Raw genomic sequence first — 27,898 nt, 5'->3', positions numbered from 1 at the left:
CACTATAATTAAAATGAAGTAAATCCAATTATAGAAATACATAACTTTGGGAGCAGTTGTGTATGTAAGTGAAAGACTTGTTTTTCAAAACTTTGATAGATTTTATATGATGCTTTTTCTAATTTCCTTTGTTGAAGTATGGTACCCAAATGTGTGCCGTCATTGTGCACTGGTAGTATAAAATGTTTTGTATCTTGCATGTTGGGGTTATGGCTTCTGCAGTACTCCTGCCAAGAATCAGCGAGTGCCAAGCAGAACAGTAATTACCTCATATGTTTTCAATAGCGTGTGTATATTAATAATGACCCAATCTTGCATTTGTCTTTTTGGTGACATATTGTTGACTCATATTTAATTCATCATCCTACTCTAATCCCCAGATTCTTCTTCTTAGTGCTATTGCCTGCCGTTCTTTGGTTTCCTGTGAGACAATTGTCTGAGATCATATCAGATGTTTTACTAAAGTTTAGAGATGCTGTCTCTAAAGTTTAGAAATGCAGTATATATTATTACCCTGTCTAATAAATAGTTTGGCATGATGAATTTTCTGTTACTTCAAACCTATGTACAGCTTTATTATTTACATATGTACATGCTTATTAAATGTTCCAGCATTGCGTGTGGATGCATTTGTCTATCAGTTTTGTTTGCTGCCCCATATTTTTTTCATCCCAAAGAATGCAGTTTTAGCTTCTCACTATTTAGTCACTTTCGTCTTCACAAGGGGTCTTTCAGAAATGTGTGTGTGTAGCTTTTGTTTATTTTTCTAGTGTTCATCTGTGAGGATTCCATTACAAAGTCTCTAACCTATAGAAATTTATTTGGAAGGTCACCAAACCCTTGTTAGTTGCTTTTCCTAGAGGGGTGAAATGTATCTTGTACAGGCTATGATGCTTTCTGTTTGGTGCAAATAATTCCTATTAGAAATCAATCTACTATGTCATTCAAGAGAGATTTTCTTGGAGATTTTAGGTAGCGGTGAGCAGGTCTGAGTGTATCCTTCAAGCACAGAAAAGAATGCAAAGCAAAGACAATGAATACAGTTTGCCTGTATCAAAAGTGAGAGGGAACAGACTAGCAAGTCACTAAAAATTGGTGAAAACGTGACAAGGTAATTTTACAGAATCACAGAATTTCCACTAAGGATGGAAAAGACCTGTAAGATCATCAAGTCCAACCATCAACCCAACACCACCATGCCCACTAAAACATGTCCTGCAATGCCATGTCTACATGTTCCTTGAATACCTCCAGTGATGGTGACTCCACCACCTCCCTGGCCAGCCTGTTCCAATGCTTCACCATTCTCTCAGTAAAGAAATTTTTCCTAATATCCAGCCTAAACCTCCCCTGGCACAACTTGAGGCCATTTCCTCTGGTTCTGTCTCTAGTCACTTGGGAGAAGAGACTAACACCTACCTCTCTGCAACCCCTACTTCAGATTCATGTAACTTCACCATGCATTGCTGTGGTTGTCTGCTCTGTTGCCCCTTGTATAAGGTCAGATCAGATGAGAGTGTTCATAACTTAAAGAAATAATGCTGCAGCTGTGCTAAATTTTTGCATTTCTTTAACATGACTGAGTCTGATTAAGAGCATGATTTAATAAAGATAAATGTGAATAACCCCCAAAAGTGTATTTGGTGACTATAGTGAATAAAAAGGACAAGGAAGGGTTACAGCAGAAACAAAAGGTATGCAGCTGCTCTTTAGTATGATGATTGATTGGAATGAAAATGTGTGTCATCTTGCTTACCTGCAAAAGTATGAAAATAATATTTTGAGGTTAGTGGCAAAGTAATAAGATCATTTGAGTATTCGCAGTGTGCTTCCAACAGTCTTAAAATACAACGTAACAAATTGTTCTTGCTTGCTAAATCTACGGTGTCTTTTCTGAGATTGCCAAAAAGGAAACCAACAGGGATGGTGATTTTTTTTTTTTGATAGAGCCATAATTCACGGACTCATTTGACCACAAAATAAGAGTTAGTCCTTTCTGTATGTTGATTACTAGCCTAGGATATAGACAAATGATCTGAATGTGAAAAGTGGCTGTATTTTATTGGTGTTTTAGAGGATAATTAGTCAAGCTGTTTATTTCTGATTTTAATGGTATATTTGAAACTTCTTGAAGAGGTATATTTGTTCCACCTAAGATGCTGTAAAGTAAACTCCCAGTTTTGTGTTGTAAGCTTCAGACTGTTAGACTTCGTTGTAAACTATTTTTAATGAGTTCTTTGGATGTGACTTCAGTTACTCTGGAGAGCATTCTTCAGCAAATATTTTCAACATTCTCTATCTCAAAAACTTAGTAAAGAATCAAAGTGCTTTGGGAATCAAGGAATCATGAAACTTCTTACTCTAAGGAGACTAGAAATGGAGAAGTAGGAGAAATGGTGGGGGATTTCACTGGATTTTAACAGTGGGATTTTGTTGTTCTGTTTGGTTGTAAGTTTGCAGGTCTGTCTTAAATGGAATTTTAAAGATGGTAGACTTATCAGTAGGATCACTATCATACAATAACTTCTGAAAGTACCTAAAGTGTTGCAAAACAGGGCCTATATTCAACTTTAATTGAGCTCAGGGAAAGGTCTGCTATTGATTTGTGATTCATTAAAAACATCCATGTGCATTAAATAACTATTCAGTCAAAGGCTATTGATTTGGAAGGGCAACTGCTGGCAATACTTGTCTTTATTTAATTTTCATTTGTGGGAGATTTGCTAGTTTAGTAAAACGTCGTATAATATTTATATAATGTATGATGGGTGTATAAATTCAGATGAGGGCAGCTTGACATTGGAAAAGTTCACAGACTAGAATTTCTCCTACCTTCTTTAGAAAAAGCATATGTCAGTATTGTAACGCCTCTATGAATGCAGGGGCTTGAAAGAAGATTTCTGCAGTTGCCAGGGCTCGAAAACTAGTTACTCAACAAGTTAAGGCAAGAAACAGAATTTAAGGAAAAAAGAATTCTACCATTTCTTCATGAATCATCATTATTCAGGCCACGTCTATGCATACAGCCATTCTCCCCTGCACAGCTAATGTTCTTTTTAAAGACCCACTCTATTTATACTATCATTAATCTGCTATATTGAAAAAGGATAAACTTTGTGTGATGCTGCTTTCACAGCTGCCTGAACTTTTTTCCTGAGGCTCTTTTTTGCACTAGATAGAAACATCCACTTTTGAATGTGGGAAAGATTCTTCACCTTATACAAAGGTTGTAATAAACAAATTTTAGTACTACAATCTGTTTAGGGGAGGAGACGTTACCTCTCATGTCTACACAGTGCCAAATACCAGGTTTCTTTCAGTAGGAACTTTTGCGTGCTGGATTTTGCAGCTATGATACTTTTGGATCTCCATACTGTATGTCAGTCTTTTGTGCTCCTTTGAACCATACTCGTGTTTTTCCTAAGGGTTCTTCCACCACCTCAGGTCAGTATGAGGTTTAAAGGGATCATTCCGAAGTTGCATAATTTAACTATGTCATCTTCTGTGGTTAAGAGTTGGATCAAGAATAAAGGAGTATATCACAGGTCTTTAAAGGATTGATTGTGCGAGTGAGGGCTAATTGGCCTTTGGAGATACTTTAATAGTTCAAGATTCCCTTACCGTCTAAAATCTTCCTTATGCTTTATGGCAGGCAGAAATCTGCAAGAGGTTGGGTAGAGAGAATACAGTATGATGGCTGAGAGAAGCAAAAAGATTCTTTTTCTCATGGCAGCTCTGACTGCATGGTTTACTGTGTCTTAACCAGGGAGGCTTCTTACAGAGTGGGCTGTTGCAGAGAGAGCATCTCTTGTGTTGGGACTTGTGAACATGTTTTACTGCAATACTTTAATATCCATAAGGGATTAGAAAATAATTAAAGCTAACATCAGTAGAATGAGGATTTAGTGTTTTCCTTAAACACTTTCCTTAGTTTCTCTTAAACTCCTTTCCACTTCTCTATTTTTAGTTCCTTCCTGTTGGAGTGATTTTTCAATTCCAGCAGAAAAGCACTTAGTCAATCTCAGCTGCAATGTATGTACACTTTGTGCATCGTTTGGAATGAGTACATGCATTAGCCTTGAGTGATGCAGGGCATTTTTCCTTTTCCTCTTTATGTGTGTTCAGGGTATTGCACTGCCTTGGCAGTGCTGTCAGATCCTCTGGCCTAGAATGAATGGCTGCAGCTGAAGTCCTGAACTTTGATCCCTTCTGTAGTAATGCACTGAGCAGCCACCAGACCACCAAGCTAGTCAGTTCAGAGTTCTTTCTGAATGTACACTGACACGTGCTTCCTGCTTTGGGTTAGGGAAGTAACCAAAGACTTGCCTTTTACTAGACATACATTGTTTTAAGAACTGCCCGACATATTTTGAAATGTTTTTTCCATTAGTCAGAAGTGATTTCTGAAGTGCTTTTCTCACAGTTGACCCAGATCTGTTTTGCTTCAGGAGCTATGCTCAGCAGCAAGCTGAATTCTCCAAAATGGGTTTGAACTGGAGGAGACTTTGTTCTCTATGCTGTGAGAAATTTTGGGGGCAAATTTCAATGATGAAGGAAAAGGAAAAATTTGCTTGTGTCAACTCAGGACAGTAAATTCTGTTCCAGTGTGTGGGAATACAGTTTGTGTGCATTGCTTCACTGGCCAATGTACTATGGTTTTAACTTTTCTTTTGTCAAATTAGAAAAACATTTCCCGTGTATCATTAAAGGGCTTTTAGGTTCCTGGGTGTCTTACAAATGCCAACTTGTCTTTTCATTTTATTTCATTGACACTTCCTTCCACACGAGACTTTTGACTGAAGCTTTTGATTACCATTGAAGGCAGTAAGGTTATCTGCGCTGACGTCTCCCTAAAATCTGTAACTTTATGAAGCTTTTTTGGATTTCTAATTTATCCCATTTGATACTGTAGTTTTCATTGCATGATTTCACATGGTGCTCAGGCCTTGTGATTACATAATGTACTTTTTATGAAAATGATTTGGTGCCAGAGGGGAGGCTCAGAGTAGAGGAAATCATTAACATGCAAAAAACTTGAGCTCCAAAATAGCTTTAATTAGAAGCTTATTTCAAAGAGCAACCACCTGCCTCTCATTTTGGCTTTGCATTAGCTCTAAAAATACATTGTGGTTTAAAAGTATGACGTAAATATATTCATATCATGCTAGAATAACAAAACTACAAAACAACAGTAGCTGGACTTGTGCTTAAAAGTAACACTTTCTGACTGAGGGACATTCCTCTTGAGGCACAAGCTGCTGAAACTATGTAGAGTACACTAAGTGATTCCATCTGATCTGCAGAAAACACTATGGGTTATATTTTCACTTTATAAATATGTCACTGGCAAAGCCAACTGGCTGCAATAAGCTTTTTTGAAATGGACATTTCTAGCTGAATTTTTGTAAGACTGCATTTCTTAAAAGTGAAACATAAAAACTCCATTCACTAGCTACATATTAAAAACAAATGGCCAAAGGAAGTAAGATGACCTATAAAAAGCTGGGAAATAAGAGTTCATACACAATTTAATTTTCTTTATGCTTTACGTGCAATAGTTTGGATAATTGGAGTTTGATCCACTAGTACAAGCTAAATTTGAAAATTAGTGAGTAGGAACAACACAAACATGATGAACAAAGTGGTAGGTATATTAAAAGGTGATGCTGTGCTCTTAAAGGCAAAAAGAGTGATTACTGATTCAGTTTAAGGTGCCTGATGTATATTTGTTTCTTCAGACAGTATGGCTCAGTACTGCAGTATGCTTAGAGATCATTGGAGTGCCCTAAAGAACTTGTCATATCATGTCATGTCATTGAATCATATCACTACTGTTAAAACAGGAGATATTTTAACAATGATATTTGTGCGTGATTAGGGATTATGAATGTTAAAGATGAATGCTTCCATGTCTGATATGCCATGTAGCTTCATATATATTGCAGAAGGTGCTATAGTTTTTCTATTCATCATTTTCATGATGTAATGAAATTGGTAAGAATAAGATTGATGTTCATAATATACATGAGAGCAGAAGCTATTACTACTTGCTACTTAAGTAGTAACACCTCAACGCCTCTACTGACCTTTACTTTTTTGTTATTTGAATTGTAATATGTCTACTAGATTACCACTGCATATCAATTATATCTGCCATAGTGTTTGTCTTTAAATGCCATCAGAAGAGTAGAAATTAATAACTCAATTGTATAACACTGAAGGATGTGGTCAGAAACTGTCTAAAAGATAGCTTTCTCACTACCATCAGTATAACCAGAAGTACCTGAAGTTTAATTCTATTACAAAATATGTAAGATTTCTTTGTTAGTAAGGGCATTCACTTTACAATTAAATGTCTTTTACTTCTAATCTTATGATATACTAAGCAATATTTAGAACTTTTCAAAACATTAGAATAGCAGCATGGCAAAAATTTAAACATAATTACTGTTACAATTTTTTGGTGGCTTACATTATTTTATGTGCAATTTTAATTTTTTTCCCTGGTTTTATCTATATCTTTCTAAGGAAGAAAAGATGAAAAATAAGAAGCCTTAAAAAACAAAATACAAATGTTTTCTACTACTGTGCCTTTAAAAAATGGTTTTCAAGCTGATATCTGTAATCTTTTTGTCTTCAGGTTCTGGGTACCAGGGAGTTCCATTGAAGCTAGACGTTGAGAGTTAAAGTTCTGGAAATAGGGCAGACAGCTGCAGATTTCTTCTATAGCACACTGTTGATGGTAGGAAAATTCACAGGAAACAGTGGAAGGGGAGTTGAAGACTCTCTATACCCAGACTTCCAGGGTTGTATTCTTGATAAAGGTGTAAAATAGAAGTGGAACTGTACAGTTAGCCAATGTAAAGTGTTGAGAGGGTTTACAGTATGCTTTTGAATGCTGAATGCGAACATATGTGATTTTGAGGTAACAGATGTAGAATAACTGTGATCACATGGACACATGGATTATGAAGCACTATTCCCTTGCAAGCCAAATAAAAATGCCACTAGTTATTTCTAGTAGCCAATAGCCATACTTTAAGATAACCATACCTAAGAGACTGTGTTGGCAACCAGTGGGCTAGCACCTTCTACTAGTTATCAGTGTTTGTACAGGTTTCTCAGAGTACTTTCACTGGTTACTCATAATTTTATGCAGCTGGCTAACATACTTTTTCTAGGCTGTATCAGCAGTGTGGTAATAATGTCAGCAAATGTTGGGAAGTGGAAGCTGGGTATCATTAACATTGATAGCATATCAGTGCAAAACATCTCACGTTTGTCTAATGGTTTCCACTGTTTGCTGATCAGGAGTATGCGATAGGACTAATCCCGTGAAATTTCACAGCCTAGAGAAACAGATATCTACCATAGTGCCTCGGAGTAGATCAGAGATGAAAGATGGAGTGCCTTCTTGGAATGCCTTATTTGAATGATTCTTCTCTTGACTTCGTCTAGTCCAATCCCACTTCTCAAGCAGGTTCAGCTAGAAGTTGCCCAGGATTGCTTTCAGTTGTGTATTGAGTATGTCAGTGGAAGGACATTCCACAACCTTTCTGGACAATGGGTTCCAGTGTTTGACAACCTTCACCATAAAAAAAATAAAAAAATCTTTATGTTCAGACAGATTTTCATGTGATACAGTTTGTTCCTGTTGACACTTGTCCTGTAACTGAGTGCCACAGAGAAGACTCTGTCTCCCTCTTGTTCATCCTCTCCCATTAGGTATTTATGCACATTGGTGAGATTCCCCCTGAGCCATCTCTTCTCTAGGCTGACCAGCCCCAGCTCTCCAGCCCTCTCTTATTGATTGCTATGGCCCTTTGGTTCACACCATCCTGGGGCCCTTTGCTTGCCTACCCCATCTACCACTCCCTCACTTGATTGTGAAATCTCTCCCTCACCTGACATTCCTAGTTTAGTTGCTCTTACTGAGTTGACAAGCCTGTTGGCAAAGATACTTTTGCTGGATTTAGTCAGGGGATCCTGCCTCTTCCAAACAGCTGTCAATCCTCAAAGACTGTTACATGGCCATACAACCAAGCTCTGCTCTAGATACCTGCTGTGCAACCAATTGTTGGCCCACAGGATACATCCAGTCTTCCTCATGCCCTTACCCATCCTCAATAGGATCAAGGAAGAAAACCACCTGGGCCCTCATGCCCTTAACCATCACCCCCCAGAGCCATGTCACACTTAATACTTTGCAGGTCACCCCTGGCAGTTGCTAAGCTTGTATGGAGTTATTTATGTGGGGTGATGATTCACTCACCTGAAACTTTTTTTAAAAATTACAAATTCAGGATGGTGTTCTACTATTGACTTAACAGCCAGTTAAGTGTGGGGAGGAACTAGTGACCTAAGCAAGTGGAGCTGGAGGCCCAGAGGGAAGGAGGTGACCAGGACTGCTCCTGCCAGCAGTAGCAAAGTGTTAGATTGGTTTCGCTTATTTGTCTACTCACAGCCTTAGTGTGCTTCAAGTGATACTCTTTGAACTTCTACAGTTGCTACAATTCTTTTACAAATACGTGCTTTCTCTTTTTTTTATTTACACTAATATTTGATAGCGTCAACTGTTAGTGATGAGAAGCAGGACAGCAGAATTGTAGGAACCTTAATATTAAATAACTTTCAAATTCCCATATGCATCTTGCTTTATTTTTTAATTGAAATGTATAATGTACTTCTCACTAATTTCTGAATTGTATGTTAGTAAAGTCATTGCAGTGTTCTTGGCTAGTACTTCAGAGACTCAGTATAAGCAGCAAACCAAATGTTCATTCTGACTATGATCAGTAGTTGCTGTAACCTCTTGAATACATCACATATTTCAGCTGCAGATTGTCAGCTACAAGTTATGAATAAATCAAACAATTCTGGAATCTGTCCTGTGAAGAATATTTAAGAGGGTAAATGATTCTTAGACTAAATAAAGCTGCTTTATGCAAATAATTTCAGAGGAAACGTACTAATTATGCACATTTTAGAGGGGTGTGTGTATATATGTGTATCTAATGTGTTTGTATACTGTAGAATGTTTCTAATTTTATAAACAATAAATTCTAAGATTGAACAGAAGCCCTAGACCCTGCTTTTTAATTTAAAAAGTCTGTGTAGAAAATCCTAGGAAAATCATAGCTCTAAAACAATTGGTCTGTTTAGAAAATGCTTTTGGAGATCTATGTCAGACCCATAAATCTCTCAAAATGATTGCATTTAGTCACAGGAAACATTTCTTCGTTGACTTTTGCTGTTAACAGAGGTGGAGGGTTTACATTTCCTAGAAGGATGTATGACTCTAGTCTGCACATAGAAGAGGAAACATTTTAAATATGTTTCAAGTTTCCAGTGTAGTGGTACAAATTTCAGAATGTTATAGATTAAACTTCTGAGACCTAAATCATCAAAATGAAGTTGCTAGTGACAAGTGGTCACTGGTTTAATGAGCTGCTATAAAGATGATATATTTAAATTTTCTCACTTGCAGTAGTAGAAAAAACCCAAAGATATATTGGTTTGACTTCAGTATCAGGCAAAATCTCAGTCTCGCTCCTTTTGAACAGTACTTTAATGATTTCCACGTTGAATTGCTTTTGTATAATGTGCTGGTTTATTAGTGCAGATTCTGACATTTTTCAGCTTAGGAAGATGAGTTTTCATTGTTTCTCAGCTAAGTTTCTTTTCGAAGCCATCAAGGATTCTTGATTAATGGAGTACTTCTCTCATGTTTAACAAAGAATAAGGGATTTTTCTAATGTTGAATAAAGTTATTTTCTATATTTTGTTCTATGAATTTGTCAATTGGAAATGCTATTACTACCTTGCTAAAGCAAAATTTAAGTGTTTGATATTGTCAGTTAATGTTATCCCTCAAAATGTATGCACTTTAGGAGTTTTCAAAGAGACAAAACAAACAAAACTCCATTAAATAAGAATGACCTTTAAGGTTTTCAGAAAAGGTCTATGTCGAATGTGAAGGAGGAAACAGGTGTTGTGATTAAGTGCTTGAAATGCCATCAGTGTTTCTGAAATTACACTGTTGAAATTGTTTTGCAGTTCTATCTATATAATCATTGGTGTGAAGGATTGAAGTATTTCAACTTTTTCACTAGAGATTGAGAGACTCAACTTTGCCTCTACCAAATGAACAACATGAATTACATTTTCAAATGTCCTTCCTATCAAATGGTTGATGTTTGCAACAGAGTTTATAGAACATGTAGTGAATGATGTGCAGAATCTGAAAAGAAGGATGGGAGAATTTGATTTTTAGAAAATGGGAAAATCTGAAAAAGGGATGAGGGGAGGGCAAGTGGAAAGGACCCAGCTGCTTTACCTTCTTTTTTTCTGTTCTTACCCTAAGCTAAATTTTTATTGTATGTTTTAATCACAAGGACAAGTAACATGATGTACTGCTGACCTATTACATTACTATTTATTTTAAAGTAGTTAAAGCTTCTATGAAGAATCACAGTGGAGATGTAAAGTACAGTGCAGAACCATTGTTCATTTGTTGCTTTTTCAGATACTGAATATCTCTTGACCTTTGTTACCTTTATCTAAGTGTAAGAATGAAGTTTTAGTCTATTTTTGTTTTTCTTCACCTTCCTATTTTAGAAAACAGTTCTTAAAGGATTGAGGATGGAGCTTAGTGAACAGACAATTTGTTTGGGTTCTCCATGCATATAGAATAATTTCTAAGAGTATTTTAGTGGAGGTGAATAGACATTTTGAATTACAAGTATTTCATGTTGTGTTTGCAAGATAGGGGCTTATCTCTGAATTCAGGAGAGATATTTCTATTGACTTTAGAAGGTGTTAGTCTTACTGGTATAGCGCTCTTTGCACGCAAAATAATGTTTGTTTGAATTGTTATCCTTGCATATGAAATGCAAACTGCATAATCAGCTTCTGATCTCAGAAGTCTTTAAAATGAGACTTTGAATTTAGATTGGTGTACTTGAGGCATGACAAGTCATGTCCTAAATTATGTCTTGAGGCTGCTGAATAATGAATGAGGCTTGAAGTAATTTACTCCAAGCTCAATTTTTTATTTGATTTTTTTAGTCTTGTTGGTAACACTGAGTGGGCCTGTTTTGTTTTTTCTTTCCAAAGACAGAAAATGTGAATGTGAAGTGTGGAAAACATGATCATTGTATTTTCACAACAATGCATATTTGTAGGACTTTCTTACGTTGCTTAAGTAGACTTGAAAGAGTAGAATAGGTTATTTTTAAACCACAGTTGTTATGACTGCTTGTAAGGTGTAGAGGCAATTAAGAACCAGAATAATTTGGCGTTTTGGGAGTATTGAAACATTTCTTTAAACTGAAATTGTAATAGTTATATCTTCAGAAATTTTGGTTTGAAATAAAATATGTAACTCTTTTTTTGCTCTTAATATATTCTGAATGTTATTCCCCCAAAAATCTAGTTTGTTTATTTTGATAAGTAAGCTTTTATTGAGGTTGGAATACTTAGTGTTCTTTCTCATAGTAAACACTCATGTAAATTAAAATAAATGTTATTTTTGTTAGGAATACGTATGAGTACAATTTTAATTTATTAACAATTTTAGGATTAAAGCTATATAAGTAACATTGCTTTGTTTCCTTTGTATTTCTTTCTTTTGCTTTCCTTAGGTCGAGATTTGATATGCATACAGTCCATGGATGGGATGCTCATGTTGTTTGAACAGGAAAGCTATGCTTTTGGCCGTTTTTTACCTGGTTTTCTTCTGCCTGGTCCCTTGACTTACAGCTCTCGGACAGATTCTTTCATTACTGTGTCATCTTGTCGACAGGTTGAGAGTTACAAGTATGTGTTCATGTTCAGCAATTATAGCATATTTTGGTGCTATCATTTAGTATGTAAACAAATTAAAAGTAATCATGTCTAATTTTTGTTGCCTTTACTAATGTTGTATCCCAAAGTAGGTGATAGGTAGTTGCAAGAAAGAAGAAAAATAAAATGTTGTATGTTGATGAGTGACTACTATCTCTGTACAGTCGTTGAAGAAAGCATACTGTGTGTCCTGAGGACTTTATAGTCCTATTTTATTTGTATAAAAGTGTTAAGTTTACTAGCTTATCAAGGCATATCATGTTGTCCTGCAAGTGCCAGGCTTTTCCCTGCTTCAGTTCAGTCTAATCTGTGCTTTTGGTGTTGTCTGCACTATACTGCTTGAGCAAGATGTCCTTCCAGTTGTTTCAATGGGCTTTTTATTTTGATGCAAATGTTCAGTTTTCAAAAGAGATTTGAGACAAGGCTTTGGCTTTTGTGATTGTAGGATCCTCTCAAAGGTATGAGGGCTGGTGGGGAGAGATAGAATCCACCTGACAAAGCGGCAGAGGAGGCTTGTTAACCTCCTTGACTGCATGTAAGTGATGGTATAGGGTATAAGTGTCAAGTGCACAAAGGGGGATGCTTTCATAATACCTTAGAGGAAGTGGGATGAGTGCATATATACAAACACCTACAGCCTTGGCAACAAAGCGGAGGAACTAGAAGTTGTGTGTGTGGTTAGAGATGTGACAGGGTAGCTTACATGACGAAGGTGCTGTAATTGATGACTCCAGGCCCTTCAGGAAGAAAAAACAGACAAGGGGGGATTTGTGTTCATCATGGAGGAGCAGCTTGAATACATGGGGCTCCTTACGGAACCACCATGTTGAGAGTTTATCAAGCATCCATCTGTTTAGAATCAGATGGATGTTTGAGGAAAGGAACATTGTGGTGGATGTCTGCTATGAAGCCTTTTTTAAACAAGAAGTTTCCCAATTGCAGGCCCTTGTTCTCATGGAGGACTAATGTCTGCTGAGAGGGCAACATAATGGACTTCAGCAATGCGAAAGGTTTCTGAGGTGCAGTAGGGAAAACTTTTTTGATGCAGGTGGTAGACAGCCTGGCTAGGGAAGATGCTTTGCTGAATCCACAACTTGGAAAGAAGACGGACATGTTTGGAGAAGTAATAGTCCGCATGTGCTGTTGAGTGTTGCAGACATTGGCTGCAGTGACCATGAGATTATATAGATTAAGATCCTGAGAGAAGTGAGGAAGGTAAGCAGTGGACTAAAGAGTGTAGATTTCAAGAGAACAGACTTGGGCTTGTTCAAGGAACTGGTAGGCAGGATCCTGTGAGAGGCTGCCCTGAAGGGCAAAAGGACTCTGGAGAGCTGGTAAATCTTCATGGATAACCCTCTCAAAGACCAAGAACAATCCATTTCAATGTTCAAGAAAATAAGAAGTAGCAGAAGGCAGCTTGACTGGATGGGTAGCTCCTGACTGAGTTCAAATGGAAAAAAGGAAATGCATGAGGTGGAAGTTAAAATGGACTACTAAGGAAGAATATAAAACATCATGTGGGCATGCAGTGAATGGGATTGAGAAGATATAAGCTTGGTTAAAACTTCTACTGGCAGAGGGTCTGAAGAACAAGGACTTCCACAGATACCTCAGATGTAAAAAGGTAGATCAGTGAAATTGACCCACTACTGAACAGATTGGGCAACTTTATCAGAGGTGTGAAAAGACCAAGGAACTTGATGCTTGCTTTGCCTCATCGTTTCTCCAATCAAACTGACAAGGTCTGCTCTTAGGCTTTTTGAATCTCTGTGCCTAGCAGTAAATTGGGGTAGTGTGGTGTTTGGGGCAGAGCTACTACCCGTGATAAAAAAAGAACTAAAAGATGGATCAAAAAGTGTCAGAGCTGTCAGGCTTACAGAAGAGTAGTTGTCCACAGTTCTAACTAGCAGCCAAAGATGAGTGATGTTCTTCAGAGGCTGATAGTGGAGCCAGTATTTCTTAGACATGTCCTGGACAATAGGACAGAATGCGTCTCCTGAAATTAAAGGGTGATGCCAAATTGTAGGAAATGGGTAATATAAAGAGGGTAGGGCTATCATTCAGAGGAATCTCATAAATCTGGAGGAATAAGCTGGCAAGTACCTTAAGGATTTTTTCAGAGGTAATCATATCACAGAAAATAATGCCACTTCTTATAGATCATGCCTTGGGAATCTAATCTGAGGAATGTTGATCTAACACAACGCTTTGTCATGCTACCCTACTCTATCACCTGAATTTCTCAAGCAATACTCTTTTTATTATGCTGCTTAATTTTAATCAGATGGTTTTTATATTCTGGATATTGCATGAGCAGATTATAAACATTGTGTATTGTTTTCTCAATACAGGAGAAGACATGTGTTGCAAGTAAAAGTAATTTAATAGGAAATTCATATTTTTCCTAAGAAATACATTAGAATAGAATTTATTAATATTGGTAAGGAATAAAGAAATACTTTTTCTTTAAAATGAATCTCATGTGTTTTCATGATGTTTAGATACTTGACTTTTACAACAAATGTGGCTAAAATTTTTCTTTACTCTGTCACTGATTCACAAGTGTGCTGTCTTTATTGTAGGAAGGTGTAGTTTTAAAGGAAATCTTCACTTGAATTCTGGTTATTGGTCTTTAGTGCCAAGTGTTAAGACACTGTGTCTGAACCATTAGGACGTAATAGAGTTAAGTAATCCTTCTAAAGTGAAGGAAATAGACATGGTAAGGAGAGAAGAGGTTATTTTTATGGTTGTATTAAACATGTTTTTTTCTTATTACTGTAAATGAAAAATATAGCAGCTCTGTCTAGTGTTTTTAGCAGAACAAGTTGCCAAATTTCAAATTATCCATCTTCCTATAGCTCATACAGACCAATGCCTTCATTTGAAAGCAATATTTCCTGTGTTGATTCTGAATTCTTCCAAGATCTAAAAGCAAAATGCCTCTTATTTAAATGATTGTATATTTGATGTGATAGCTGAATTGAAAGTTTGTGTTGGTTATCTGTGGCTTGAGTTTTTATGATGAAAGACTTATATCAGGTAGTTGGTACTTAAACATCAATACATATTGCTGTTCAAGGGGAGTTTGGTTTGAAAACTATGTATTAGTCCCTGATTAGTTAATAAAATAATAATGTGCTAGCCAAGACTATCTATAAAATATGGTGAAAAGAGAAAATTTTATTAGGTCAGAATCTGCAACTTCTCTTATATGTGTTAAACTGAAAAACGTAAGTGAATTTGTTCATATAGAGGACACTTAAAGACATAATTGTACTAAAAGCAGCTTATTTAGTTTTTTTAACTAGGTCATAGTATTCACCTTAAGCAATTAAGTTTCTTACTCTAAGTACATAGTTTACTTCTGTAAGTAAAATTATTTTAGAAACTAAAATCCTTCAGTAGTGAGCACCAGAGTATATGCATCTGAAATGTGAGGGCTGCTGGTGTCATAATTTTAAGTCTATAACTTTGACAATATACCAAAACATTTATGTTTATTTTTTAGACTTGAATTGGAACATTCAGTATTGTGTTGGTTTGAGTTTAGGAGCTTTTGGCAGTCCATGACTTCCAGAATTGAATGCCATCTTTTGGATAAGTTTTTTCTTGTTTATTTGTTGTTTATTTTACTTTTGTAGGAAGCTTCAGTATTTTACAGGTTACCTAATGTGCATACATTGGAAACAGGGTAGTTCAGTAAGACAGGACGCCAGCACAAGTTCAGGAAAGAAATAGTTACAGAAGAGTCAATGAGGGCACAGTTTGAACATTGAGGATCGCGTAGGTGTAAATGACAGATAGATGTGTGGAGCTTTTATGGCAGTTGACATCTTTTGTTCTAATGTCTTCATTGCCAATTTTTCTTAGTGTGGTTGGTTGGCAGTTACAAAATAATAAAAAAACCCCAAACCTCTCATCTTTTGCTAGATGTGCCAGTTTACTGTTCTCTTCGATTGGAACCACTTAGTTTAGTTAATGGATGTGCTTGAGAGTGTAACTATTAGATATAGCAGATTTTATTTCAGGGTAGTTTAGGAGGTTTTTTAAAGCTTAAGAGCAAAAGTGTTTATTTTTATTAGAATCCTAATTTCACAATTTCAAAATATGTTGGTTTCTTGCTTCTGTCATCTTTGTGGTCTAGACTTCTATCCTCTAATATATTTAGCTATTGAATTTATTTTAACACCAGATAAAATCTGAATAAAAATACTTGTTTCAATTTCTGCCTTTACACTTAGCTGCTATCCTACAGTGATATTTATTTTAACATCTTTGATAGATTTGTTGCAGTAGGCTGTCTGATAATCCTTTTAGACTGTGCTTTTACTGTGTATGTTTACTCATATTATGATAATTTTATTTTTTACTTAATATAAGGGTATTAACTACAAAGATACATTTTATTTTTTTACTTTTTTAAACTTCCTATAACAGATACCAAGTGCTGGCATTTGCGACAGATGCTGATGAAAGACAAGAAACAGAACAGCAAAAACTTAGTTCTGGAAAAAGACTTGCGGTAAAACCTGATTATTTTACATAACCTGTATGGTGGACTGCATACATGTTAAAAAGACCAAGTAACAAATTGAAATATTGTCTGCTGACAAAGGACCTGATCTGATTTGCATTAAAGGCAATAGAAAGACTCCAGCAGATTTTTATTAAGATTTCTTTGGGCCTCAGTTGTTTAAGGTCGGGCCTTAAAACTCACCGTTGTTCTAAGGAGGGGAAAAAAAACCAACCAGAGAACTGTGTACTGGAAATAACTATTTCTAAGGCAGTCTTTGTAATACAGGACCTAAACTGTAGTAAATAGATAAATAGGTGCACCTGAAGTATTGGTCATATCTTTAATTTAAGTCTATTTATGACTTTGTATTCGACTTCCAAAATTAACCTCGTTCTACTTGGGGAATCCTTTGTACTTAGAGAAAACTCAGTAGTGAAAAATATTTCCATAAATAGTCAGTATCTTGGACTCTTTTTGTCAAAAACCTGTGGATTCAATGGTCTTCAGGAGGTCCCTGTGACTAAGTTGTTTAATATTTGAGCTGCCTCCTATTAAAAGGAAGAGAATTTCATTCTCTGTGGTCCTGCAGTAGAATTGCTTGTCTGCTAAATACACTGTGTAAAATGCTAGATTCAGCATATTTCAGGTATCACAGTAAAATATTGGGAGAGCATCTTCCTTCCAGTGGCTAATTATAGATATTTTTCAAATTGTAAGTCAGAGTCCTACATTTTGAATTAGGAGAAGACATAGATTTTAAATAAGAAATTCAGAAGCTTCAACAGATATGCTACAAATTAAATACATTTTTTTTTAATCTAAAATGAGAAGCATACATGGAGATGAATGTCACAAGCCTGGCTTTTTTTTTCCCTTTGACTTTTAAGATGGCAATTCGAGCTTCATATATCAGATATGCCAGTATGTTTACTAACACATGTTCTTTAAGCAAGATGACTGATTCTGTTCACATAGGAAGTGCTGACAGTTGAACTTTGATATGTTTTTGACTTCAGAAATTCTGAATTTCTCTTTAGCCAACTTGGCAGCAGTCAAAAGCAATTTTTGCATTTCTGAATTAGTTGAAATTTCTCAGAGGAGCTGAAATAACAAATCAATGAAATGTATCAATAAGCAGTGGTATTGTTTAAAGATGTAATGACATAGTCAAGGTGGGATTTGTAAGTAGTTGCTTATTATATCAATGTATGTAGTTGGAAAAGTAGACAACCTATCATATACACAAACATTCTTCATATAGAAAGGTATACTTTAGTGACTTCAAGCATGATTATTGGTTTACACACCTAAAACTTCGTCTATTTTTTCCATTTACATGTATTGGTAAATAAGTGATCACCTTTTGCTCTCTGACCCTGCCCTTAATATCTAACGACATGCAGAGAGGCAGATTTAAATGATTCTAATAATTTGTTCTTGGATTTAATAGTTAAAGTATAAAGCATTTTCATTTTGACTGGGATGTGTATTTTAAAATGTAAATATACTTAAGTGTACTGCAAAGCCATCAATTCATGACTTTCAAAAAGTGGATGATGTTTTTGCTGCTTTACTCATTATAAGGAAAGTCACCAACTGCCTCTGAAATAAGAGGATAACTAATATTTTCTCATTCAAAAAAAGACCTTGATTTTGCTTTTCTATCTGTGTTAATGACATTCATATAACTTAATGAGTTCTAAGCCTTCTCTGTAAGTTTTGTCTTTAATATGCAGCTGTCAGCTGATCTCTGGAGCATGTTTTTTTCTTTTAAAGGTGGATTGGGTTTTAAACATCGGAGAGCAAGCACTGGATATATGCGTTGTCTCCTTTAATCAGGCAGTTTCTTCTGTTTTTGTGCTTGGTGAGAGAAACTTCTTTTGCCTTAAGGATAATGGGCAAATTCGATTCATGAAAAAGCTTGATTACAGTCCGAGTTGCTTCTTTCCTTATTGTTCAGGTTTGTAAAAGGAAAATTCAACTTTAGCTTGGTTACTTTTACAGCTAAGAATTTTTTTTCCCACTGAATAAATATATTTTTCTGAAGAAGCTGTTGATTTGTAGAAAATCTGTGGAATTGGAGATTTTTAGATGAAGCAGGTTTATTTTCAAATGTTAATGTGAAGTGTCATAATTTTTGGAATCTAAATAGATATTTTCTCATCACCAAATTAAGGTACTTCTCTGGTGTTTGAGTAAGTTTGCCCAGGCTACCAAAGCAACAAACATGGAAGAATAAGAGATTTGGAAGAGTAAACTAGTGTTTGAGGACCTTCTGTCATTTACTGATAGCTTTTGAAACATTAATATAGAATAGTATTAAGAATCTGGAGTTCTACAGTGGCATCCAACCAAGTTGCTTCCATACAATGTAATAAGTTAGTTTCATCTCCTAACAGTAAAACTTTATTTGATTTTTTGACTATCTGATAAATTTTTGGCACCATGTCGTATTTTAGACTTAAAATTGACTTATTTTAGACTGTATAAATATGATCTTAACACTCTTCACATTTTATACTTTTGGATTTGTATTATACTGTAAACAAAGCCTATAAATGCATACACCTTTAATCAGTATTCACAGGTCAATGAATTAATGAAGGGTATAAGTAGCTGATATTTAACCAATGCGTATTTTGTCATATCTATCCCTGCATACTAACATGACAATTATGAGTCTGTTAGTCATGTTTTAAATTACCAAACATGGTTGGCTAGAACCTTGAAAGTTGTGGCATGTATTGTAGAGTGTGCAATTGAAGTTGGTATCCATAATTAATCACATAAATCCTTGGTTATTGTCAATTTAACTTTCATAACTTTTGACACTTTATACTAAATTAATTATAATGAGTAATGGCTTAAAAGGAAAAGAAAAAATAGTGTAGTGGTATAAGCCTCAAAGAAAAGTACTGGCTTTTGAAAATCTTTCATCCTAAAACTGGTTTTATATCTTTAACAGTGGAAGAAGGAACAATAAACACACTAGTTGGAAACCATAGTAAAATGTTGAATGTTTATCAAGATGTTACACTGAAATGGGCCACTCAACTTCCCCACATTCCTGTATCAGTAAAAGTAGCAAATTTACAGTAAGTAACTTGTTAAAGTTTACTTTTTTCAGAATCATTTCCAGTTGTGAAATTTGCTTGTAGATCCTAACAAACAGTTCTGAGGCATGTAACAAATAAGGTGACTTGTAAAAGGAAAATTCAAAGTGTTTTTTCTTTGTTTTGTAAAATACTATTTTCATTAATGAGCATACTGTTAATTCTAGAAGAATACTAGAATTGCTGTACTGTGCTTTAGATATTCTGTTTTTCTCGAGTGAAGGTAGAAACTGGGGTCTGATACCTCCAGTGGAGTAGTTTGCTTTTTAAAATAATGAGAAGTGAAGCTTTGCAATCTGGTAAGATCCTTCCCTGAGACAGGAAAATAGGGAACCTCACTGAAAATCTGTTCTTCATTAAACCTTTAAGAGCGTATGAATTCCAGAGATGATTTGTTGGAACAGATTATTCAACTCCAATGTTAAACAGTGGAAATCAAAGAATTGTTTAAATTGCTCAGGATTGTACTGCAACAGACCAAAACTTTTTGTAAAATACACATAAGATAGGTGAGGGAAAAACTGGTTGGGCGGGGGATTGAGTGTAGAGAAATTATGACATATTGATAATTTCTGAGTCTGTCACTGAAATAAGCAAACTACAGAAAAGTTCGGCTAGTGTTTTTACAATCCAGCTTATGCCTGTACTGTGTGCCACCAGAGCTGTGGTAGGTGCCGGCTGCCCCATGTTTGTGACTGTATGGGATGCAGTAGGAGTGTCCTTACCAGGTAGATTACTTCTGATCCCCAGGAGGCTTCTGGCTGCTGTGCCAACATACACTGGATTGTTGAATACTTGATTGTAAGTTGTGTGTTTTATCTCATAACAGATGAATTTGCAACATCTGACTAACTAGCTTTACTGACTTATGCAGAGTAATCTGAGGGATGTTTGTGTTTTGTTTGGTACTAATGGTTACCTAATGATTTTTTAATAATTTATAATTTAGATTTTTTAGACTCTCTGGAGAGAGTTGTTCTGGCTTTTATCCAACAGGTCTTACAAGTAAAATATAACGAATAGTCTCAGTGAGCCAGTTAGTATAACCCAAAAGCTAATTATGCAGGATATGACAGTACAGCTTTTCAAGTTTGGAAAAAATATTTGTGTCAGAAAAAAATTTGAAAAAGGCATTGATTTTTACAACAGCAGATTGTACTAGTATTTGTATATACAATTATTTGTTTGGAAACTCATATTATTAACCATCTGTATCAATGATGGCTCTGCGAAGTTTATGCAGATTCTGCCTGTTCCATGTGAACTTTAACACTCAGTAGTTTGATTATGTGAGAAATTTGAGAGCCTACTAATTTGTCCAAGATCATTTTGCTAGTTGGATTCAGAATTTCCACAGACCTACTAATGCTAAGGTTAGGTTTGGGGTTTTGTTCTGTAGAGGGTGGAGAGACAGCAATATAGTTACACAAACCTCTTTATACAGGTACTGATAAATGAAGAAACATCTGTGTGTTTAGACCTAATGGCCTGAAAGGCAGGGAGAAGTCTAAGGCTTTCTTTTCAGAGCTATGCTTCTGGCTTTCTGTTTAAAAATATGCAGTATGCTTTTACTTCCTTCTGACATTAAAAATAAAGATGAACTAAACAGCAAAAACTGTAGTAAAGCTTACAGAGGTATTAACTTGGCTTAAACAAAAGAATATGTTTGTTTTTTTTAAAAATCATTTGAAGGGGGATTCTTTGACTCAATGGGATAATGATTTTCTAATATTCCACTCGAGAGGCCTCAGTCTCAGTTGGGGCCTCTGGGCACTACTGTAACATAAATAATATTAAGTACTTTAAGCATAGAGTTGTTAATCCTACACTGCTGAGAGATTGAAGTGCCTTAAATATGACGTATGTCAATTAATTACTTTCACATCCTTTCCACTTTTATTGCAATAATACTTGAAGTAAATGGACCATTCTGAAAGCAGTTGTCTCTACACATTATATATGCTCATCTGTATTTTCTTGTTGGCATAATGTCTATTACTTCTAATGTGTGGCTTTGGCTTGCTGGATAAGAAAAGCGTTATTAGAAGTTATTTTATGTAAAACCCCTTGGGGTAGGGGTAGTGATTGCCTCATAAAGGCAATCATATACTTTATCCTGTAATCTTGATAGTCTACTTCTAAGATGAACTGTTTAAGTGCTTCAGAGAATTCCAGCTAAGTAACTTGTGTTTTCTAATGTGTGCCCCTCCTTATTCTTTATGAATTGATTTTTCATCTTACAATAATGTGAAGTGCAGTATTTCCCTATTACAATATCAGTATGTAAATAATGATGATGACATAATACAACATTTGGGATTAAATTCTAGCATTAACTGCTTGATTTCCATCACATTTTCAGAAACATGCAAGGAAAAAATAGGATCAAAGATACATGGTTTGTTATAACATTTTTGATGAGGTGTCTCTACACTCTAAATGATGTATTTTTAAGCTGTTGAACTATTCCTTTCTGCCTTCTGTTAAAACCTGAGTGTTCTTTGTCAGGAAATTGAAAATTTTCTATAAAAGCTTGTGATCAGAAACTTGAACTACAGGCAAAAATTTGAGAGTTTGTCTTATTCTGGGTTTTACCTGAGTATCTCTGTAACTGTGATCACCGAACTGGAAGTTCAGTTCTAATCATTGTTATAGAAGTTTGTCCCTTATTTTGTTAGAAGTTTATATTCTGGTTCTGTTAATGTGTAGTAGTTACTAACTGTTTATGACTTTGTTTTAATGTCAAGAGGATTCTGACATGCTTAACACTGCCTGGATTGCATCAGAGCTATAACCACTTACATTGACAATTTGGATTAATTTAAACTGCTTAGACTTTGTTTCAGCACAAATTCATCTTCCCATTGATAAGCTTGCTTGGACAGTTATTTTTGCATGCCCTGTGTTGTCATCCTTAAAATTATGGCTGTGCAAAAGCACTCTGACTGAAACTGAAACTCTTAAAGAAAATGGTTTAGGTGTGCTGCCTGAGTTGATTTAAAAAAAAAAAAAAAAACAAAACCAAAAAACCCCTTCTAGAGTGGTTTGAAGAGAACCTGTGCATATGCTGCAGTTAGAACAGCTGAAATCTGGGAAGTTACACAAAGGAATTATAAGAATTCCTACTCCCCTCAAATTTTCAGTGTTAAAATGATAATTGTGAGCAGCAGTCTTTGCTTGGTATCCACCATAATTATATAAATATCTTAGCATTGACTTCAAAGTCCATTCCCTTTTTTCTTGCCCTTTAGTTTCCATTTTTCTGTTTCACCAGAGACCTCTAAGATCTTCCTTGTACCTCCACATCTCCTTTGCAAAGGAAACTTTATGAGCAGTATCTCTTACGGTCATAGATTATTAATTCTATGAATTTGTCACTTTTTGATGCTTCTTGAGATGTGTTAGATATTTCTCTCTCTCTCTCTCTCCTCCCCTCATAATTCAGGTAATTATCAGCCCATAGGATTGTGGTTCCTACACAGAGTTCCTGTTAGGTAAAGCACCTGATATAGAAGTCTTTTTTTCCCTGTTGGCAGGGATTTGAGCCTGTAAAGGCAAGTGACTTAATACTCCCCCACCAAAAAGGTGGGTTATGTTTGTCTGAATCGTCTGAAATAACTTGTTCAGGAAGTAGCAGAAAGTCACTTTTTAAGGGCCTATCACAAGTTGTATTTGTTTTTCTGTGCCTGAATTATCCTGTCTCCATATGCTTTTGACCATAAAAGGTCCTTGGAATAGATTAAAATACTTAGACAACTATTTTTCTATTTATTTGACACTAACTCACTTGGCAAAGCTGTTCCTCAAAGTACCATATTTTAATGGCTGATTGATTGCACTATGTATTACTCTGACCTGGCTGGCCTGAAACGAGAACATTATGTTAAGGTGCATTCAGTCTGAAGCAAAATAGGTTGTGTTGCTAGCCTCAGGGATGTTTCCATCACAAACATCTGAAATGCCACTGTGAACTGAGTTAAAACCACATAGATAGAGCATTATAGCCTGGATGTAGTCTCAGGAAAGGGATTTCTGTTTTCATCACTTTCAAGTTACAAACCTGTTTTTGCAATAGGAAAGCACGAAGCCTTTAAATCTGGGACTTTGTTTCTTCTGGACATTTTTGAAGTTCACTAGTCTTAATTTTACTAATTGGTTTTGTTTGTACGCAGCCTTCAAGTTATATCTGATGGGCCTGTGAATGCTAAAAGTTAGCCTGACTTTTTTCTTTTAAACTGAAATAGACTGCAAACTTCCTCAAATACGTCTTTTTTTCAAGTCAGTATGTCATATTGCCCCTAATTTTGGTTCTTTGTACTTTCGGCTATCCATCAAGAAATGAAGCCTGGTGGTATCTATATGGCAAAAAAAAGGTTGATTTCATGTGGCATTTATCAGCAGGCACAGTTCTAACAGTAAACCAGCCTTCTCTGAGGGTTTAGGGGATGTGTTGTGGGAAAGATAATTCTTTCCTCTCTATTTAATCTACTGGGGACTCTTACTATTTCAGGCACCAGTTTATCAGTGAACTTCATGTTTAAATGAAGGATATTTTCACCTTCAGCCGCATTGGGATTTGGTTAGAAATACCCAAAAGAAAAAGCTTTAGAGCCACCTGTAGTGCTTGTCTATAGGTAATTGGATCCTTTGCATATGTGGTGCCTTTTGCTTTTAGGAGCTACATCTAGGAATTAGAATATGGCAACCAACTTTCTTTTGTAAGCATTACATGTACTACTATATCTGTGAGCAGAAGGACTGTTCTTCATGGAAGAAAGTTTCTTGAAGCAAATAACCCTCAAAATGACGTGTATGCCTCGTAAAATGTCAAGTCCCTTTTATTACAAGGGGTTGACAGGTATGGACAAGTTGGTAAAAGTTACTAGAACATTTGCTTTCACTTTCATTTATTTAGCAGATAAATATCATTTTACTTGGTAATGGAATAGCATGTTTTCTGAAGAGGAAATATAAAGCAGTCTGGAAAGGTGTTTTTTGTCCAGAAGCAATTTATCACCTTTAAAGAATAAGAATTTCTGAGTTTCCTCAAATATTAAATTTCCAGATCCCAAATTTTAGCTTGAGTTAAGCTAGTAAATAGATTTTCATTATTTGAGATGGGGAAAAAAAAATTTTCTTTTTTAAACAAAAGTAACTGTTGAAAAGCCAGGAAATAAAAGTAGACTTTATATGTTCAGAACGGCAAGCAGGGCTACTTAGCAAGCTTTATCCACACTTTATGAACTTCAAGTCTGCCTAGGTTTATACTGAGGAATGATCCCATGAAAATGGGTTCCATGTCTTCACCACTGATGCAGTTTGCAATCAAGAACTGATTTTTTTTTTTCCTGCTAATTGCTAGCACTACAACTGACTATGGTATTTGAAATTTACCTAGGTAATTTTTTGTTATTGCTTCTCCAGGTATGATCACTGCAGGCTTGACTATAGGGGTCACACTCCTAGCATCAGTGTTGTGAACCACCAGCCTATTAAGACTGTATCACATAGTGATATTTATCAGCCATCTGTTAAAGCCAGCTACCCATGGGCTATTGGTGTAGTCTCTACTGAATTAGAGACTTAACGTAATAAATTCAAAGTTGCATTGTGTAGGCTGAGATGCAGGAAATACTGCAACTTACCGAATCACTTCAAAGTTATTGACTTAAGATGCTATAGTTATGTCCAATTTTCTTACTACTTGTAAGACAAAATAAAGTAATTCAGTAGGTCTAAAATTTCTAATGTTGTTCTTGTATGAGTCCTTCTTCCCCTAGCAGAAATAATAAGGAAGCAGAGACTATTTGACTAATGAAGGTACCAAAATTTAATTTTCTATGTAATCATGTTAATTAGTGTTTGAATATTTTATTCTTCCATGTGGTGCTGATAGCCACGGCTATTGCACTTTCCTGTCTCTCGGAAAATTCCCACTTCTGTTACGGTTACACAGGTGCGTTACAAGAGAGTATTTTACAATATTTTTAAATATTACAAGTTAGTTTTGGAGACTATGACTTCTAATTTACTGAACCAATAGTCTCTTGCTATGTGTTGAGTTATCATTTTACTTCTAGCTGCCTCTTTCCTTTTTTTCTTGCATCTTTTCTAATAAAAGCATGTGTAACATGTATAACAGATGAGTAGTGTAAAAAGATGTGTACAGTGTTGTTTAGTTATCTAGTAATTTCCAGCCTGTTTTGCTTGAAGACAGTGATTTCTTGCTACCTGTCTTTGACTTTTCTGTTTTGCCATATAATGCTACAGGCATGTGGTATTCATTCTTTATAACCAGAGATGACCACTTAAGGATACTTACAGATCAGAGTGGAAGGTTTTTTTGGCTTTGTAGTCTGATGTGCCACCTTTGAACTGTCAGTGTTACTGTTGGCCTTGGCTGTTTGAGGACCATATGAGCAACAATGAATGCCTGCAAAAAAATTCCTGATGCTTTAACCCTAGGCTCAAAAGAATATATGAGGAAGGGTTGGGAGGTTTTTATGGCTTAGTAGCTTACTGTGTGTATTCCAGTACTCTGTTCCTGTCCAGTCTCCCCCATTAGTCCGCAGCTTGACTGCGAGGCTGAGAAATATTGATCTGGTGACTGACCCATAGATATTGTACATACACCACCTCCAGTGCACTTTAAGCATAAGCCAAGTGATATGTGCTGCTGCACTTCAGGATTGCTGATCAGTTTGCATTTTGAAGCGGAACACATGCTGAAAGAGACATTGTGTTTATTGCGTTTAAAAACAATCCTATCTTTACCCCAACACCAAACAGTTAAGAATTTTACAGTTATTGGAGCATACATCCATGGAGAGAATAACTTTTTTGCCTTCTAGAAAAATGTTTAATACAATAGTCCTTTTGGATTTTCTGCTTTGCCAGTATTTCATAATATTAGAATGACTAGTAAGAAATGTGTGGTTTGTATACTTAATTGTCTAACGAGGTATAAAGTCCCTGAAGACTGTTGTTCACTGGCTTCACAGAACCAAGACTTGTCTTCTGTGTGTAATAGCTTGAGCCTGACATAGTTAACATGCTTGCAACCTCATGGCACTTTATCTGAATAAGTTTATATAAAAGTCTCTGATTCAGCAACCTGTCTCCATAAAGAAGAGAACATAAGCTAGTGTTTAAATTCTTTGTTTTGACACAGGATTAATTCCCAGATTTGAACTCATATGTAGCCCAACAGACTGAATAGTTTAATTTAAATGAGGTACGTGAATCAAGAGACTGGAGTTCAGAATTCTGGTGTATAGCCATTGGTTGAAAATGTGCTTTATGAAGTTTTAGCTTCCAGTATTTTTTAAAGAAAATTAAAATCTGCGATCGATTTGCAAGTGGGGAAAATACTGGTCTGGTCCAAATATGAACTTGAAATTAAAACTTGTTCTCTGGCACAGAATCATACTACATTGGGTGGTTAGATGAATGTATTTTGTGTAGCTGGGCTCTCCAAACTGTGGAAAGGCAACAGGAACTGAATTTAACTGGAAAAAATATGGAGAAATATTGTAGTTAAATTAAGTATATAAGATGTAAAAGTCCAATCACATATAGGGTAATAGTGGGTGGAGTCAAAATAAAACCCCTCTCATTGAATTTTTAGCTATCCAGATGCTTGAAAAGACTTTGTTCTTCATTCCAGCCCATCTGTTATTCCTTATTATAACTGACATCACCACAGCTACCACAACTGTTAAAGAATCACCATATAAAAATGGCAAAACTTACATATAAACCCAGCAAAACCTAGCACTTATTGCACAGTTTTATGGAAAGAAAACTGCAGGAATCAAACTTTATAGTTTGTTGAAAGATTTTTCCTTTTTCTGTATAGTAGTACTGTAATAGAAGCAATGCCAGTTATGACGCACAGTATGAACTGTTCAGTTATATACATGTGTATATATATAAACTTTTATTTGAATGTTCTGTAAGAATGTTGCCTGATCTGAGAAGTTAAATGCAGAGATTTCTATAATCTTTCTACTTAAACATAATTGCATTTTAAAAAAACATTTTAAAGAAAAAAAAAATTACTGCATTTGTTTTTCATCACTAAATTGCCACTGGATTGTCAAGAGATGGCAGTACAAAATATAACCCTTTTAAAAGATCTTTTAAAGAGATAATTTTAATGTGTGTAGCTTAGCCACAAAACGTGAATGTGATTGTGTTTCTTTTAAATTAGTAGGATTCTGATTGCGCAGGAGACATAGATGTGCCAAATACTATGTCCAGCATATACTGTGGTTCATGACTGGGCTTTCTAACAAGTTAGTTTCAAATGGTATTTAGTGTATGATATTAAGCACATGCCCATGTTGCCAGTTCTCCTAATTTTATTGCATGTCACTTATTTGCTTTTTCAAAAAAGCCCACTTTTTATAATCATATGGTTTTG

The 27,898-nt window shown here is 35.6% G+C and overlaps 1 protein-coding gene across 1 annotated transcript in view; it reads left to right on the top strand.

Annotated features, from left to right (window-relative positions):
- Nucleotides 1-27,898, top strand: part of BBS9 (Bardet-Biedl syndrome 9) — a 301,703-nt gene that overhangs the window by 18,932 nt on the left and 254,873 nt on the right. The window contains exons 6-9 of the mRNA XM_059819084.1: nucleotides 11,643-11,817; nucleotides 16,282-16,366; nucleotides 18,137-18,320; nucleotides 19,326-19,455. Of these exons, the coding sequence (XP_059675067.1) occupies nucleotides 11,643-11,817; nucleotides 16,282-16,366; nucleotides 18,137-18,320; nucleotides 19,326-19,455 (574 nt within the window). The remainder of the gene's footprint in view (nucleotides 1-11,642; nucleotides 11,818-16,281; nucleotides 16,367-18,136; nucleotides 18,321-19,325; nucleotides 19,456-27,898) is intronic.

This window comes from Gavia stellata, chromosome 6 (genome assembly GCF_030936135.1).
Source record: "Gavia stellata isolate bGavSte3 chromosome 6, bGavSte3.hap2, whole genome shotgun sequence".
NCBI classification, from domain to species: Eukaryota; Metazoa; Chordata; class Aves; order Gaviiformes; family Gaviidae; genus Gavia; species Gavia stellata.
The sequence above is the reverse complement of the archived record's forward strand: the minus strand, read 5'-3'. Positions and strand labels throughout refer to the sequence as shown.